The sequence below is a fragment of the Leptonychotes weddellii genome, chromosome 10 (genome assembly GCF_054177405.1).
Source record: "Leptonychotes weddellii isolate Sample4059 chromosome 10, ASM5417740v2, whole genome shotgun sequence".
NCBI classification, from domain to species: Eukaryota; Metazoa; Chordata; class Mammalia; order Carnivora; family Phocidae; genus Leptonychotes; species Leptonychotes weddellii.
In genome coordinates, this window is record NC_138378.1 from 4,940,571 (window position 1) to 4,957,011 (window position 16,441).

Genomic DNA, 16,441 nt, shown 5'->3' on the forward strand with positions numbered 1-16,441 from the left:
GGGGGGTGGGGAGGATGGGGGGGAAGGCGTGCACATGTGACCAGCGGTTTGCCACCTCTCCAGCAGGTGCTTTCCTGGCACGTTTCCTGGAGAGTGGGTTCTGTCCCCCAAAGGCGGTATCTCCTGGAAGGAGCCCCCAGAACGAAAGTGCATGGAGGTGCTGTCGGCAGGACCAGATCCCCCTCACCCCACGGCCAAGGCCAGCACACCCAGCCCAGAGGTGTGCCCTGCCTTATGGGTTGGTGTGAACCAGCTGCTGGCTGGGGGCCTCTTCTGGACCCCTCAGCGCCCCCACCCACCCGTGCCATTGGGCCTGGGCCTGGGCCCGGCCTGGAAGATCCAGCGCGGCCCTGCTTAGCCCTCTCTTTGTCGGCTTATGGGGCTGGGCTTCCTTTGCTTTGCTGTCCTGGGGTGATGGGAGTCCCCCATTAATCATGGTCATGGAGGGAGTGCTCCCTGAATGCCGAGCACATTGTCCACACACAGCCACCCAGTGCCCGGAGCCTCCTTTTACATGGGGAAGCTGGGATGGACTGGGAGGTGAGGTCCAGGCTCACACCTGGCGGGGTCCCCTGATGGAGCTGTAGCAGAGTTTAGGGACCCTTGGCGTCCCCCTCCTCTTCTGGGCCTAGACCCAGGCCTTTGGCTTCCAGAATGTAGCCCAGAAATCAGTCATGGCTTCTCTTTTCCTGAGAGTTTTTTCTCCCCTCAGCCACGTGGATTTCCTGGGGTTGTGGCCCGGGCTCTGGATGGGCACATTTGTGTTTCTAGCAGCGCTATGTTCATTTCTGGGGGCGATTCTCTCCCAGAAATGTGTTCTCCTGCCCTTTGGGCCCAGCCTGGTGGGGCCAGGAGAGCTGTGGAGGGCTTGTCCACCCCCACTAACCTGCCGGGGCCTCACCCCCTGCCCCCCTGCCGCCCGGCTGCCTCAGCTGCTGTCTTGCTGCTCCCTTCTGGGTCCCGGAAAACACCAGGAGGAGGGCCAGGGCCTGGGACGAGGACAAAGGCAAGCCAGCCGCACACCTCCCTTCCCACCTCCCTTCCTCCAGGCCGGTGTGGGCAGGGCCCCTGGAGACAGGAGGGGGAGGGGGCAGGAGGGAACCCAGCACCGTGGTCCCCGTTGGGGTGAAGAGTGCACGGGGCGTCGGCCCCTCTGAGGAGGGAGGGCGTGGGGGTTGCACAAAGCAAGCCTGTGTGTCCCCTGAATGGGCAGCTTTATCCTGGGCCCTAACAGACAGGGCCCTGCCCTAGGGAATCAGACCAGGCTGCTGAGGCCCTGGACCAGCCTGTCTGGGGAGGCAGGAGGTGTGGCCACAGTTCCTGGGTCCAAGGCCCTGCTGCCCGCCCTTCTGGCAGGAGAGTGACGGTGTCCCTCCAGTGGTTCCATCCAGGCTTGCCTGATCTGCTGCTGGGCAGGGCCCCAGCCTTCTCAGCACTCAGGATCGGTCTCCCCGAAGTCCCTGGCCAGTTCGCCCTCCCTCCTGGGCTCTCCAGGGCAAGATGGGACGCGGTCCCACCTGGGAACCAGAGCCAAGGCCCAGGCTCCAGGTTGAGTTCCTGGGTGCACAGGAGGTCGTCCAGCAGATGGCTGGGTGGGAGGAGCCAGCAGCATAAGGCCCTTGGGCTGAGAGTCTGTCGCTTGACCTCTGGACCTTGCTCTCCTCGCCCGTGAGATAGGATGATAAAAGTGTCCCGAATGTACACTCCGGCCTGGACAGGGATTCTCAACCCTGGCGCCGTTGACCCGCCATTCTTCGCCGTGGGGCATCCCGTGCACTGTAGGAGGCCCCCACCGACCAGAAGCCTGGAGTGCCCCCCAGTTGTGACAGCTGCCAGTGTGCCCAGAAATTGCCACATGGCCCCTGGTGGGCAGACTCACCCGACTTAATAACAGCAATAGGTACTAGAGGTGTAATAGGTAAACATCGGTGCAGTTGGGCAAACACAGAACGTGGCATGAGAAGGTGGTGCCCTGGGGAGCCTGCGTGGGAGGAAGGGGGTGGCCAGGGCTTTGGAGAGGAAGCTGGTGGGGGGGGTTCTGTGTGGAGAAGCTTCCACTGTTTTGCGAACAGTCACGTTCCCACCGAGGACGCATTGCTTTTCCTGCCGGAAGCCGCAGGGAAACCGAGGCAGGAGGGGCTGGCCCTCGCAGGGTTGGAGTTTGGGTGGACCCAGCGTGAGCGGCCAGAGCCCCTGACACAGCCGCACCTCGTGCTGCCTGTTGCTTTCCGCTTTCCCCCCTGCCACCCGCCCCCCCGCCCCCCAGCTGCAGTTTGTCTGTCTTGGAGGAGGAAGAGCTGAGTCAGTGGCCCTGAGCTTGAACCTATGCCCTGGGGAGCCCTCGGCTAATTGCTTGTTAGCGACGGGCGTCAGGGTGTTGGGCCCCCGGTGGGCAGCCGTGGGCTGGAGGAGGCTGGCGGGGCTCGGCCCTGGCGCGGCTGGCTGCCGTGTCACCACCCAGGTCCCCGGCAGGACCCGGCGCTGGCATCCCGCCCGTTGCTGGGGGCTCGGCTGGCACTGGCCACGGCCAGCTGCCCAGCCGCCTCGACACAGACCCGCACGAGTCAGCAGAAGCCGCCCCGGCTCTGGCAGGATCAAAATAACCTCCTCCTTTTTCCAGCACTTGAGGGCTTTTCCGCCTTCGAGGGGAAAAACAAAACACCACCAAAAAAAAGAAAAAGAAAAAAGAAAGGCGTATGGCGGCATCTGCAGGCACCGGGGATGTGGTTTTTCTGAGGCTTCTCTCCCGAGAGCTGGGTGGGGGGATCTGCACCCAGTCCTGTCCTGTCGGGGGTGGGGTGTGTTTGTGATAAATGTGTGTGCCTGTGGGTATGTGCGCTGTGTTATGTTTGTGGGTTATCTGTGTTTCGGGGAAGGTGTGCATCTTTGTGTGTTGGGGTGTGTGTGCGTGTTGGGGTGTGCGCCTGTGTTGGGTGTGCATGCTGGGGAGTGTGTGCACGTGCTGGGTGTGCGTTGGGGGTGAGCGAACGCTCTGAAGGCCGCGTCGGCCCCCCAAGACTCACGTGTCCCCTGGTCTTGCAGCAGAGCTGGAGTTCGTTGAGATCGCCATCATCGTGGTGGTGGTGATGGTCATGGTGGTGGTGATCACGTGCCTCCTGAGTCACTACAAGCTGTCGGCGCGCTCCTTCATCGGCCGGCACAGCCAGGGCAGGAGGAGAGAAGATGCCCTCTCTTCGGTAAGTGCCCTGCCCCCCGCCCCCCCTCCCGGCCGCACCCTGAGCTCCCAGTGTCAGCGGGATGCCCCTTAGGGAAGCCCCCTGGTGTCCCAGGTCAGGTGCGCACCGGAACGGGAAGGAGGCAGTCGCGGCCACAGCGGAGGCTGCTGGGCAGGCGATGGACGAGGGCGTTGGAGGCACAGGCCAAGGCGTGATGAGACCTCAGCCCACAGCCCTGCAGCCCTGGCCCTTGCCTCTCTTCCACAGCCTGCAGGCGTCTGGGTGGGGGGGGGACTCTTGGTGTCTTGGACGCAACAGGTCACCCTGAAAAGGCCCTTCTCAGCTCCGCTGGGCCTGGCCACGTGCCCTCGGACCAGTCCCCGATCCATGAAATGGGGTTTCATTTGCCATTCATTGTGAGAGGGGCTAATGGTCATGCCCCGGAGGATGCACTTAGCACGGAGTCAGCGGCCGGGCATTGCGGGCCACGTGCGAGCACTTCCCTTCACTCAGTCACCCATCCATCCATCCCTCCATCCAGCACCCACGCATCCATGCATGCATTCACTAGACAGACACTTAACAGAGCCGAGGGCCTAGAACTCTCCCAGACACTGGGAGGAATGGCCGTGAGCAAGCCCCATGTGGTTGCTGCCTGGGGGCCAGATCCAGACAGACAGGAGCACCTAAATCAGACGATCTCGAGGGCTCTGAAGGAAACCAAAGCGACTGTCCCCGAGGATGCCAGGGTGCCGTGTTGGGCCAGGACGGTCAGAATGAGCCTCTTAGGCCGAACTCTGAAGGAGGAAGTGATGATGGATGGGTCCAGGCAGGTGAGGACAAACGCTGCGCTGGAAAGGGGTCCTAGCTGCTAACATAACACTGCATTTTGACATGTTACTAGAATTGTGCGCTTCATTGGGCATTCTGGAAAACCAGAATTATCCCCTCCAGACTCCATAAAGTAGGGGCCCGGCAGGGTGGGAACTTGGCTTTTTGCAGCTCTGAGCGCCAGGGTCCCTCACTCCCTGCGCCGTCGGGGCTGCACTGTGCCCCGCCCCCCCACTCTTTAGCAGGTGGACCCGACGCGGGTGCAGAGTTCGTGCCCAAGGGGTTCCTGCCCCCACATGGGCGATGTGTGATTTAACGAGCTGGTGGCAGTGGGTCGGAAGGGCAGGCCGGGATTTGCAGGGAGAAGGTGGCACGTGGGCAGCCCCAGGGCCGTGGGCCCGAGCCCATCTCGGAGCCTGCGAGGGCAGCGACGGAGCAGGGAGGCGGCACCGGGCGTGGCCTCCCGGGTCTGGGGGATGCCCGCGCTGGGCGGCCGGGCCCCGAGTCGGGGGCGGAGCCAGGGCATCTGCAGTGGCATCAGGCTGCGGCCGCAGTGCATTGGTCAGCAGCGTGTCAGGGCCGGGAGCTTCCGCTTGGTCCCCCCGACAGGAACACGGCGTGCCCCGAGCCTGGGGCTCAGCGTGGGTCCGGAGGGCACTCGGCGCCGCCGCCCTGAAGGCGTCTGCCGCTCCCGAGGCCAGGGCTCACGTGTGTGTGCTTGCGGTGGCTGTCACCCACGTGCCCGCGCCGTCTGCTGTTCCCTTGCCGTCTGCTGTTCCCTCGCCCCAGGGCCTCCCGGCTCACAGCAGCCCGGAAACCCCACCCCACGGGGGAGAGACTGCTGCCCAGACAGGTGGGCGCGTTTGCCCCAAGCCTGGCAGCTTGTGGGGGCCCTTTGCAGAGCCCAGGCCCGTCCGCGCTGCTTCCGGTGCTGCGGCAAGGGGCGGCCCACGCCCGGGGGGTGCCGCCTGGCCCTTCTGAGCCTCAGTCCGTCAGACGGGTGGAGGTAGCCTTTCTGCGGCCTCCCCCTGTGTGTGGTCACGGGCAGGATGATGCTGGCCCAGAGGGCTGGGGAGATGGCCTAAGTTCCAGCGTGAGGGATCCTGGCTGTCGGCGGGGCTGGGGAGACAGCTCTGTGGGCAGCAGCTGGGACTTGGTGCCCAGACGGGGGGTCTGATTCTGGCCCTGGTTCCTGGACACCTGAAGCCAACGGAAAGTCCCCACCCCCATCTACCCAGCCACCTGCAGGGGCCCCTGGGGATGCCCGGCTGGGTAAACACAGAGCCTCGTTAGGCCTGGAGTAAGTGTGGCAGCTCCCTTGGGGACCCCCCGCCAGACAGGGTGCGTCGGAGGCGTCTCAGGACCCCGTGACCTCTCACGGAGACCCAGACCTGGCCACGGTCAGCCTGGGGCTGGGCCTGCCCCTCGCATGACTGTCCTGCTCCGGTTCCTTTTCAGGGTGACCCCATTTGCTCATCTGTCAGAGAATGAGGCTCAAGTGCAGGTACGCCACTGGCCCTAGAATGTCACCCCCCCCCCCGCCCCATGCTGTTCCCAGGGAAGCCACGCTGTGTTGCGTAATGGTAACCACAGGGGTGACCTAGCCACCACAGTGGCACAGAAGCTGGGTCCGAAGGGGCTTGTCCTGGGGCTGGCAGGGGAGGGGAGTGTTACGTGTATGGCAGGTGCTGGTCCACCTGGGCACAGGTAAGCATGGGCACAGGTGCCGCCAAGCCCCAGCCGGGAAGCCTCCTGCTCATGTCTGAGCTGTTCCTGCGTCCCTGAGCTGTGCTTTCAAACATTCCCTGCTCTGAATTCCTCGCCTTAGCAGCTTTAATTTTTCCCCAAAAGTTTATGCATCTTGAACAGCGATGACCACTTCACCCATAGGTCTCTTGGAAGACGGTTTGTGTGTGAGGCCTGCTCAGCGTGGGGCAGGGATAGATTCGGACTAGAGGCTCAGCCAGAGCCTTGGATGGGGCTACCCTTTGTTCTCTTTGTCCCCAAATCAGCCCTGGCATGAGTCTCCCGCTTCCCACATGGCTTCTGTGGGCACAAGGCTTCTAAATCGGGTACAGGCCAGGCCCATACAGGCGCTGAGATGCTGTGGGAGCCTGGGAGGCAGGGTGGTGGTGGGTGATTCCTGGAGGGCTCCCTGGAGGAGGAAGTACTTCCAGGTACACAAGTTGGAGGTAGTCAGATGACGAGGCTGGTGGGTAGTTTTGGGTGCCCTATGGTGGGGCTCCTGGGGCATTGATTGGTGTTTTCTAAAGCTTCCTGGGTGGTGCCAGGTAGATAACCCATCTGCTAGGGCTGGGAGTGGGGGCAGTGTTGGGAAGAGGTTGTTGGCCACATCGTGCGGAGCCTGGGACAGAGGGACTCATAGGAAGGTTTTAGGCAGGAGTTTATCTGGGTCACACTTCATCCAGGCTGGCCTTGGCTGCGTGCATCCCACCCCAGGGCTCCTGACCCTAGTGAGGAGCAGGTGGATGTCCCCATCTGCTTCCTGGCCCACACATGGACAGTGCCAGTGGCCCGACCGGGGGCTACAGAGCCTGCCAGGGCCAGCCTGAGCCCAAGTAGGTCTGGAGGCAGGCAGGTGAGGGTTTGAATCCCAGCACTGCGTCTTACCAGCTGGGCGCACTCAGCTATCAGCTAACCGACCTCGGCCTGCCTTGTAGGTTTCTTGGGAGAAATGAGATCGTGCTTTAAAGAGTGCTTAGTCTGGCACCAAGGCAGCGATTGATACATTACTAATACCAGTAATGAAACGGCTTTTGATGACCACATGAGCAGTAAGGTTGTATGCCTGCTTTCTGCATCCTAACACGTGGAACATACTAGAGACTGCAGTGAGTCTGTGTGGGGTAAGTGCGTGTTTTCCTGGTGGGACAGTTTTGGGAGCCACGGAGCCCCCTAGTGGCCATGTAGGTAACTGCAGTTCTCTGGGCAACACGTGCCCCCCCCACCCCCACCCCCATTCACCTTCTGGCCCCAGACAGTAGGTGAGAATGTCTTACTTGTGAACTCGCAAGAAAACGTGCCCCCAGGGAAACTTTTGGAGTGATAGAGATGTTATTTTGATTGTAGCGATGGGTCTCTGGTGTGGACACACGCCAAAATTTAACCAAATTGCGTACTTTGAATATGTACAGTTTATTATATCTCAGATACATCCATGGAAAGCTGTAAAATTTACAGAAGACATCCGTCCCCCCAGGCCCGGGGCGATCTGTCACCACATAACCCACATTTTCTGGGCTTCCCTCTCAGACAAACTGATCCTGGTGTGGGGTCCCACTTCCCTGACCCTTGGGTCTCTCCCCAAGGCCTGAGATCGCACGTGGTGTGTCGGCCCTGTTGTCCCCCACTCCGAGCCCATGCGTCCCGGCCACCCATGCAGGGAGCCGCAGGCCCTGCCTGGCATCTCAGCAGAGGGTGTAAGCTTCATGAGGCGACAGCGACAGGCCTGACACAGCAGTCGTGGCTCATGCACCTTTGTTGACTGACGGAGTCATTATTTGGGGGCACTCTGCTTATTAACCAGCTTTGTCCAGTATTTCTTTACCTATGGACTGGGCTCCTGATACACAGGTTGAGACAGACTGTAAAGAGGTAAATAAATACAGAGACAAGCTGATTACAGATAAGAGCGCTGCTGAGAAGGAAAGTAGCCCACGACAGGATTGTTACCGGGGGAGGGCCCTTTAGACGATGGCGTCAGAGGAAGTCTGCGGAGCTGGCCGGGCGGCCGGGGCAAAGGCCCTCAGGTGCATGCATAGCACTTTGCACGAGAGAGCGGGTCCGCGTGGCCCCCAGCACTTGGATATAGTCACAGAGGGCCACGTGCACTCCAGGCATATTCTGCCTCGTGAAGTTAAGTACCTTGCCAAGGTCACACTGCAAGCAAGTGGGCCAGGTCAAGGCCAGGAGGGCTAGATCACGCCAGGCTTCCTCATCAGCCATTTCACGAGATAATTTGATCCATGCTAAGATGCAGGAGAAGCTGCTGGAGGGTCCCACAAATCAGATGTCTGCTTTGGAAAGTGTGAGTGTGGGGGATGAGTTTTCAGGGCACAGCACGGAGAGCCGAGAGATCAGTGACAAGGCCGTTGTGGTCCTGTCTGAGAAATGGCCGGGCCCAGGCCAGGGTAGCAGGGTGGGGCTGGAGAGGAGTGGATGGTTGCCAGATCTGATTCCAAATACAAGACCTCAGGGTCAAAGCCAGCTGACCCTTTGCGCTCCCAGGTCTGTTCCTCCCGCTGACCCTGCCCCTCTCGTCCCCACACAGGAAGGATGCCTCTGGCCCTCGGAGAGCACGGTGTCAGGCAACGGCATTCCAGAGGTGAGACCCCGCTCTGCCTCCAGTCCCCTCCCTGCCTGCCCCCCGTGCTGCTGTAGTGGACGCCTAAGGCCATCCGCCCAGCGGGTCCCCTTTCCAAGCCAGAGGCGCCTCCCCTGGCTGCAAGAGTGTGGCTGCTAGGCTCACACCTGTGCCCTTCGCTGAAGAATTGCCCTTGGCTGCTGGGATCATCCCCACCGGGACGTTACCAACGCTCCCTGCCCCCAGCGAGTGGCCCACAGTGTCTGCAACGTGAGAGAAGCGAAGTTGCCCCTATTTCAGCTCCGTGGTGATGTTCCTAGCCAGGGCTCCCCAGCGTCGGGCCGCAGCTGGACTCCGGGCTCAGCGGTGCCCGCTGCTGCGCACTCTCCCTTCCCCAGAGAGCAGAGCGTCCCCGGGCGGCTGGACACCCCCCTCCCGCCGACCTCGGGTCCCGCTTCTGGCGGGGGGGTGCCCTCACTCTGCTCTGCCCCCTCCAGCCGCAGGTCTATGCCCCTCCGAGGCCCACCGACCGTCTGGCCGTGCCGCCCTTCACCCAGCGGGACCGCTTCCATCGCTTCCAGCCCACGTACCCGTACCTGCAGCACGAGATCGACCTGCCGCCCACCATCTCGCTGTCGGACGGGGAGGAGCCCCCGCCCTACCAGGGCCCCTGCACCCTCCAGCTGCGGGACCCCGAGCAGCAGCTGGAGCTGAACCGCGAGTCCGTGCGCGCGCCCCCGAACAGAACCATCTTCGACAGCGACCTGATGGACAGCGCCATGGTGGGCGGCCCCTGCCCCCCCAGCAGTCACTCGGGCATCAGCGCCACGTGCTACGGGGGCGGCGGGCGCATGGAGGGGCCGCCCCCCACCTACAGCGAGGTCATCGGGCACTACCCTGGGTCCCCCTCCTTCCAGCACCAGCAGAGCAGCGGGCCGCCCTCCTTGCTGGAGGGGACCCGGCTCCACCACGCACACATCGCCCCCCTGGAGAGCACAGCTGCCTGGAGCAAAGAGAAGGATAAACAGAAAGGGCACCCTCTCTAGGAATGCCGGGGCCTGGGCCGGGGCCGGGGCAGCAGGAGGTAAAAGGCGAAACACTCCGCACTTCTTGAACGAGAAGACAGAGGAGGACTGGGCGGCACCCACAACGTTCGGCGCGTCACCATCCCCTCCCCCTCTCTCTGTGTATAAATATTTACATGTTCTGTCTGGTCTGAATGCACAAGCTAAGAAAGCTTGCAAAAAACCACGTTTCTTTGTTGAGCTGTGTCTTGAAGGCAAAAGAGAAAAAAAAAAACCCCACAAAATCTACCCTAGTCTTTTCCTGTTTCTAGTTGAGCTGCGTGCGTGAATGCTTCTTTTCTTTTGTTTGTTTATGATGATTTCACTTAACTTTAAAGACATATTTGCACAAAACCTTTGTTTAAAGATCTGCAATATTATATATATAAATATATATAAAATAAGAGAAACTGTATTGTGAGGGCAGGAGTATTTTTGTATTAGAAGAGGCCTATTAAAAAAAAAAGTTGTTTTCTGAACTAGAAGAGAAAAAAATGGCAATTTTTGAGTGCCAACTCAGAAGGCGTGTATTACCTTGTAAAGAAAAAAAGTACAAAGCAGGGGTTTAGAGTTATTTATATAAATGTTGAGCTTTTGCACTATTTTTTAATATAAATATGTCAGTGCTTGTTTGATGGAAACTTCTATCATGTCTGTTGAGATTTTTAAGGGAGAAATGTCGAAATTTCACAGTCGACGTCAGGCAGAGGGCGGGCTCTTACGCGGATTTTGGAGAGGCTTCCGGAGGGGGCCGCTTTCCTGCGAAGTGGAAGCTTCTGGCTAGCGATAGGTTATTACCTTGTTATACATTCCCCACCGAAGGAGACACGTGTCCCACGTGTCGTCCCCGCCCCCCACCCCGAGCCAGAACAGCCTTCGGATGGCAAATGAAATAAGGAAGTTACTCTAGGCACCAAGTTTCAGGTGGTGGCTTTGCCTTTCCGGAGATGAAAATAAACTTAGTGAAGAATCTTAGTTTTTCCTCCTGTTTTTTTAAGCATGAAGCCCCCACCCCCATCCCACCCGGGGAAGGGGCTAAGGTGCCCGTCTCCAGCCGACAGCCGCTCCCTGCGCATGTTGCCGGGGGACGCCCGCCCACCCGTCCCCCAGAGGGGCTTGGGTGGCTGTTTTGTGCGGAGTGCTTCGGGGCGATCCGGCCGCTCCAGGATTTATCAGCTGAGGTCGGTGGAGTCCGCCGGCAGATCAGAAAGGCCCTAAGTATTAAGAATTGGACCTCATCCTTGTCTTTTCTCTTTACGTAGCAATTCTCACCCAACAGGCCAACAAACAGAACAGCAGAGATGAAAAAGTGACATGCCTAGATTTCTCCTGGGACATGCAAAAGGGTTAACACAAGAGAAACAGTCAAACCTGTGCTTTCTGTTTTCAAGGCAGAATTCTTTACCTTCTGCTCTCCTGCATTTTCATCCCCTCTCCCCGTGGAAACAATCATGTTAGATGTGTTTATTTATCTGTGTTTTCATAGCCTTTTTAGCAGATATGCAGCTCGTTTACCAGGATTTTACTGAGTAGATTTCGGTGTGGCGGGACCCCTTGGTGACGGCGTGCAGGTGAGGGTATGTGAGTGGGCGCAGTGGCAACCGGCAGGACAGTGGAGTGGGGGTCCCTTGGGATCTACCAGGGACAGTGGCTGGAGCTGCAGGCCCGTCCTCCCACTGAGGACATGTTCACATTCCATGGGGTGACCCCCCCCAAATGGAAGAGCAACCCCCCCCCCCTGCACGGAGCTCTTTTCATTTTGGCAGACTGCTAACTAGCGGACTAACATCAGAGGAGACGTAAGGGCAATAACTTGTTTTTAAGCAACTTTTTTATGACTTAAACAAAAACCTGAGAACGGTTTTTAAAGTTCTGACCCTTTGAACTCTATTTATATATACATTTTCAGAAACATGGTGACCAACAGATAAACATGGAGTCTGAGCGTCTGCTGACCAGCCTGGCAGAAAGTTCTTACACGTTGACAATAAAACCTGCCTCTCTGTGGGGGTCTTCAGCCTAAACTTGGCTTCTCAAAGAAGATTCTTTTCAGAAGTCGTGCAGAGAAATCGGTATAATTTGTCCTAAAAGGTACAGGGACACATTTATAGATAAAATTTTTTAAAAACTGTATCTTTCCTTTCTGTGAAGAGTCTCCCTAGTGCCTTACTGAGGAAGCAGGGCTCTCTTGTCACCAGTTGGGGGCATCCCCAGGCAGTGACACGATCACCCGGGGATTGGCCTTCCCACTCGAGGTCAAAAAAGGGTTGCTGCTGCTTCTCAAACATCCCCGTCGCCCTCTCGTGTCCCGCCCCACCCGCCCTCCACCGTGGGTGTGCCTGGCTCCGTCGGGCGACCCCTTCCTGTCCCTCCACCCTCTTGTCCAATACTGTGTTTGACTGCCATGGGAGTTGTGAGCCTAGAAGTGGCCCTCGGTTGTGTGGGCAGCGTTCCCGAGGTCCTCTTGAGGCAAACTGTTTGACTCCTGTTGCTTGGTGGTGCGGTGGGCATTTGCGGTGTTTGGAAGGAGGCAGGGGAGTGGGTTCCTGACCTCAGCTGGCTTGAGGGCAGAGCACGCCCCTCCGATTGCACCCCAGGAATGCAGTCCAGGGCTCGATGCTGCAGAGCCCCTGGGCTTCATGCCCCGCAGATGCCAGTTGGAGAGGTTCATGGCAGAGCAGCTAGTCAAAGTCGGGGCGCATCCCGAGAAAACCGGTGGGGTGTGTTTCTGGAAACGACTGTTGGAGCTAAGCTCTCGGTTTCTCTGCTGGACCCCAGAGCTGGTGCACTCATTCCTCTAGGTGTTGGCTGTCATGCCATTATCTTTGAAAAGGCTTTGAGCACCACTGAGGCGACCTCCTTTTGCCAGTAAAAAGTTTGGGGTCCTAGGCAGTGGCTGGTTGGAGGGGGACCAGGTTGGGCTTCCTCTACTCCTCATCGTTTCCCTGCTTGTCAATCACGGTTCCTCCCCCACAAAGGCCAGGTCTCCGCAGACCGACTTAGCAAGGAGCCCTGAGAGCCATCCCTTGTCCCCCGCACCCCACCCCCCGGAAGCCCAGTGTTCTTTGCAAAGAGCTAAAACTCCCCCCACTCCCACCCCCAGCGTCTAGTGAACACCAGGGCAGGGCAAGAACCGAGTCCGTTCCCTGTCCTTGTCTCTGTGAATTGTATGTTTCAGAAATTGCTTTCTAAATGCACACAAAGCTTCCAGATCCATAAAACATCCCAGTGATAAGGAAAAATAAGTGTTTGGTTTGGTTTGGTTTTGTGTTTGTTTTTTTCTGGAAACTGCGCTTCAAATCTTGCTGTACTATAGAGCCCAGAAGGACACGCGTTCTCGTTCGCCTGCCTGCGTCCATGGCGATGTGCTGATGGTTGCGTTCTTGGCGTTGGAACCGCTCTCCTTGGCAGCCCCGTCTCCCAAGTTCTGTTCAAGTTAAACTCACGTAAATTCTCCGTGGCTCGCTGGGTGCTGTGCCCACGTGGCTGCGCGTAAGACTCTGTATTTGGATGCCAATCCACAGGCCTGATGAAATCGCTTGTTGTGTATCAATAATCATTAGTGGCAATGATGACGTTCTGAAAAGCTGCAATACTCATACAATAAATTTTACAACTCTTTGGAATGAGGCTTTTTTACTTCTTTGGCCACACTGACTTCCCCTGTCCCCCACCGCTCTCGGCAACAGCCCCAGGGCCCATTTAGCAGGGTGGAAGAGAGCCTGATGAGCTGCTGGAGGGCCTGAGCAATTCCTTAGACCTCTGTTCTAGTTCAGGCCGCATCCGGGGAGCCCAGTGAAAACACTAGCTCAGGCAGGTGGTTCTACTAAAAGTGGTTAAAATCAACCACCCCTTTTATTAATTGGGGTTAAAAGATCTTGCAGGACATTACCTATTTTTCCTCCCTCTTGAAAAAATGATTCTCTGTAACATGCCAAAAGCTCTGATAAAGTCTGCAAGAAAGAAATTGCCGAAGGTGGGTCGTTTCCAGAAGTAAACACTGAGGCATGAATTTGTATGAGGGGATGCATCAAGGGTGTGCTCCCAGAGGAGACAGTTACGGGAATTGGGAAGAGGACAAAGGAGGAAAAACGAAGCAAGGTAGGGATGATTTAAGGCAAAGTCCCCGCCTCAGCCTGCTCCCAACGATCCCAAAGGGACCTGTGGGGAGCTCTGGGGTGTAAGGTGCTTCTGGGTGAGAAGTAGACTCTCAGATGCTCCTGGCTTATCGTGTGTCAAAGTGCAGCAGTGGGGAGTTTCACAAGCCCCAGGGTGGTCCTCAGAGGATGCTCCCAGGTACTGGCCATTAGCAACGCCCATGGAAGCCGGGGAAGGGGGGACAGGAGCCTAAAAGGGATCCCAGGGGATCTGAGTGGGCTACCCGCAGTGCCCACAACAGAAACTCGCATTTACTTCTCTAATTAGAACCATCTTTGACATCTGGTCAAGGTTTTTAAAAAATCAGCCCAAACAGCTGATTCCCCAGGGATGACCATTGTTTGTCCTCATCCCCACAGTTCTGTAAGCTCCTGGAGTACAGAGTCCTGCAATCAGGGCAGAACTTGAGGCACACATCTGTCTTACTTGTTCCCTCTTTCTGGTGGCGGAAAACCTCAGAAAGAAAGAAGGAAGGAAAGAAAGAAAGAAAGAAAGAAAGAAAGAAAGAAAGAAAGAAAGAAAGAAAAAGGAAGGAAGGAAGGAAGAAAAAAGGAAATAAAGGAAAAAGAAAGGAAAGAAAAGAAAATTGAAGAGAAACCAAAAGAGCTCATTACTCTTCAGCCTCTCATTAGTGGTCACTCTCCTTGCTGGCCCTCAGTCACCTCGTCTGTAGAAAGGGTGGATGGCAGTGCCTGTGAGTAGTCATGAAGGACATCTTGGGTTCTAACTGGAAAGGAGACCCTCCCCACACCTTTGACTTCAGCTCAATGCAGATATAACTGAATCAGTCCAGAATGAAGGCAGAAATCAGAATGTCTAATATTTGTTGAGCATCTACTAGGTGCCAAGCACCATGTCAAATTCTTGATTGAAGTTGGCAGTGTGTTTGGGGAGGTCTCATCTCATTCATCTGATTTTTTTTTTTTTTTAAGCACAGCATCATGCTGGGCACTGCTTGGGGCAGCCTCTGACCTCAAGGAACCCACCTTCTGGTTTTCAAGACACTCCCGTAGACTGGCACCACAATACAATACCACAAGGGCAGGAGACTGTGCTGTTACGATGAGGGGAGGCTGGATTTCAAGTCCGGAGATGTTAGGGAGAAAAGGAAGGGAGAGAGTGAACCACGTGCCTGCATGAGCAGAGGCCAAGAGGAGACTCAGCAGCGCCCCTAAACAGCCCCACAGAGCCATGATCTGGAGTCAGTTAGTTCTTTCTTTAGTAAGTGAGCCAAACCCAACTCAGGCTGGCGTTAGCAGAAGAGGGAATTGTTGACTCTTGTAAGTGCAAAGCAACAGGTAGAGCAGGGCTAGATTACATGCCGCCAGGTCCAGACGTGCACACTGTGACATTAGCAGGATGTCTGTCTCCACCATCAAACTGCTCTTCCCCTTTCTAATTTCCCTTTCAAACATTTTCCTCTCCTGGCGCCCACTTTCTCTCCAGCTTCATTTCGGGACTGCCCTGAATCAAGAGGGAAGAAATTAGTTTCCTATCCTTCCCCCAAAAGTCCCAGAATTGAATTCCATTGGCCTGGCCTGGATCATGTGCCCATCTCTGAGCCAATCCCTGTAGTCGCAGGGAAAGCATGCTCTGATTGGCCAGGTTTCAGTCCCACGCCCCGCCCTGGACCTGCAGGTGGGGCCAGCTCCCTGCGGTCCACCTGCGCTGAGAAGGGAGAGCGGCGATTCTCTAAAGGAAAATTAGGGGGACTTACCAGAAGAAGGGGATCAGGGGCCAGGCAGCTCAGAACAGCAGCTGCCATTACGCTGGACCAGTTAGTGCGTGGATACTGAAAGAAGGAGGCTCTTACGGAGCCCAGCCAGGCTTCCGCGGCGTGCAGACCGTGCAGTCTCCTTTTGCACCGGGCTGGGAAGGCAGCCCTGCCATTTGTGACTACTTCAAGTTGGGTTTGAGTTGATATTTGTTGAAATTACTTCAGCATGTGTGTCTGGCTTCCTGTCTCAGCCGCAGGCATAGACGGAACGTTCGCAGCGAGGAAGACTAGCGCCAACAGGGGAGACAGAACACACAGCAAGCTTGTGCCAAGTCGGCGTCGCGTTTTCTTTAACACTTTGTACAGTTGTACCGAAGGAAAAGAACTGCTTCTAAAAATAAAACAAAACATTATAAGCTTCACAAATAATTTGGAACAAATGATGGATTTAAATGTGCGAATAAATTTTTAAAATAAATACCCACCCGTGTGCGTGTGTGTGTGCGTGCGGGCCAGCTCGCACCGCCCCTCCCTCCGTGCCCTCCCCCCTCTTCCCTCCCTCCCTTTGTGTCCCCACCTCGCCATGACTGATAAGCCTGAAAGTGGAGGCCTGAAATCATGATGTTCATCTTATTAAAAGGCTTTTATTGAACTCAAAATAATTAAATTTGTCTTTAAAAGCATCCAACTTAATTGAGTGAACAAGTTTTAAAATGAATTTTTAAAATTCATAGTTAGACTCCTGCCTGCTCTTTACAGACATGGGCAGATGCAGGGGAAGAGGCAAAGCATCGGTCCGGGCTCTGCGGTCGTTTGATCTGGATCCAAATCCTCCCCAGTCACCTTTCCAGCCAATTCACCAGCCCAGGGTCTCAGTTCCCAAGAGGAGTAACATGTGCAGAGAGATGTAGCAAATGACATCCAGGCCTCACCCACCTCCCCTTGGCCCTTTTCATGTCTGTCCACGTGGGCTCAACTTCTAGCTAAAAGCACTTGCATCCCACAGCCTGAGGCTTTCTCTGGCTTCTGAAAGCTTCTCTGCCCATGACGCGGCAGACCACAAGTGCTGGGGAATTGATGACATTGGGAGCAGCCAGCCTGGGTGATGGGAGTAGGGGGATAAATACCCGGGCTCCTTTGCCCTCGGGTGGCGGCGGGGGGGGGGGGGGGG

At 56.9% G+C, this 16,441-nt stretch overlaps 1 protein-coding gene across 2 annotated transcripts in view; it reads left to right on the plus strand.

Annotated features, from left to right (window-relative positions):
* Window positions 1-13,021, plus strand: part of PMEPA1 (prostate transmembrane protein, androgen induced 1) — a 53,085-nt gene extending 40,064 nt beyond the window's left edge. Inside the window, exons 2-4 of one of the 2 annotated variants that reach the window (XM_081832537.1) lie at window positions 3,046-3,197; window positions 8,299-8,352; window positions 8,829-13,021. In XM_081832537.1, the coding sequence (XP_081688663.1) occupies window positions 3,046-3,197; window positions 8,299-8,352; window positions 8,829-9,377 (755 nt within the window). In that variant the 3' untranslated portion in view covers window positions 9,378-13,021. Of the gene's footprint in view, window positions 1-3,042; window positions 3,198-8,298; window positions 8,353-8,828 lie in introns of both variants that reach the window. The other variant, XM_081832536.1, reaches the window with a different exon arrangement.
* Window positions 13,022-16,441: the final 3,420 nt, after the last annotated feature.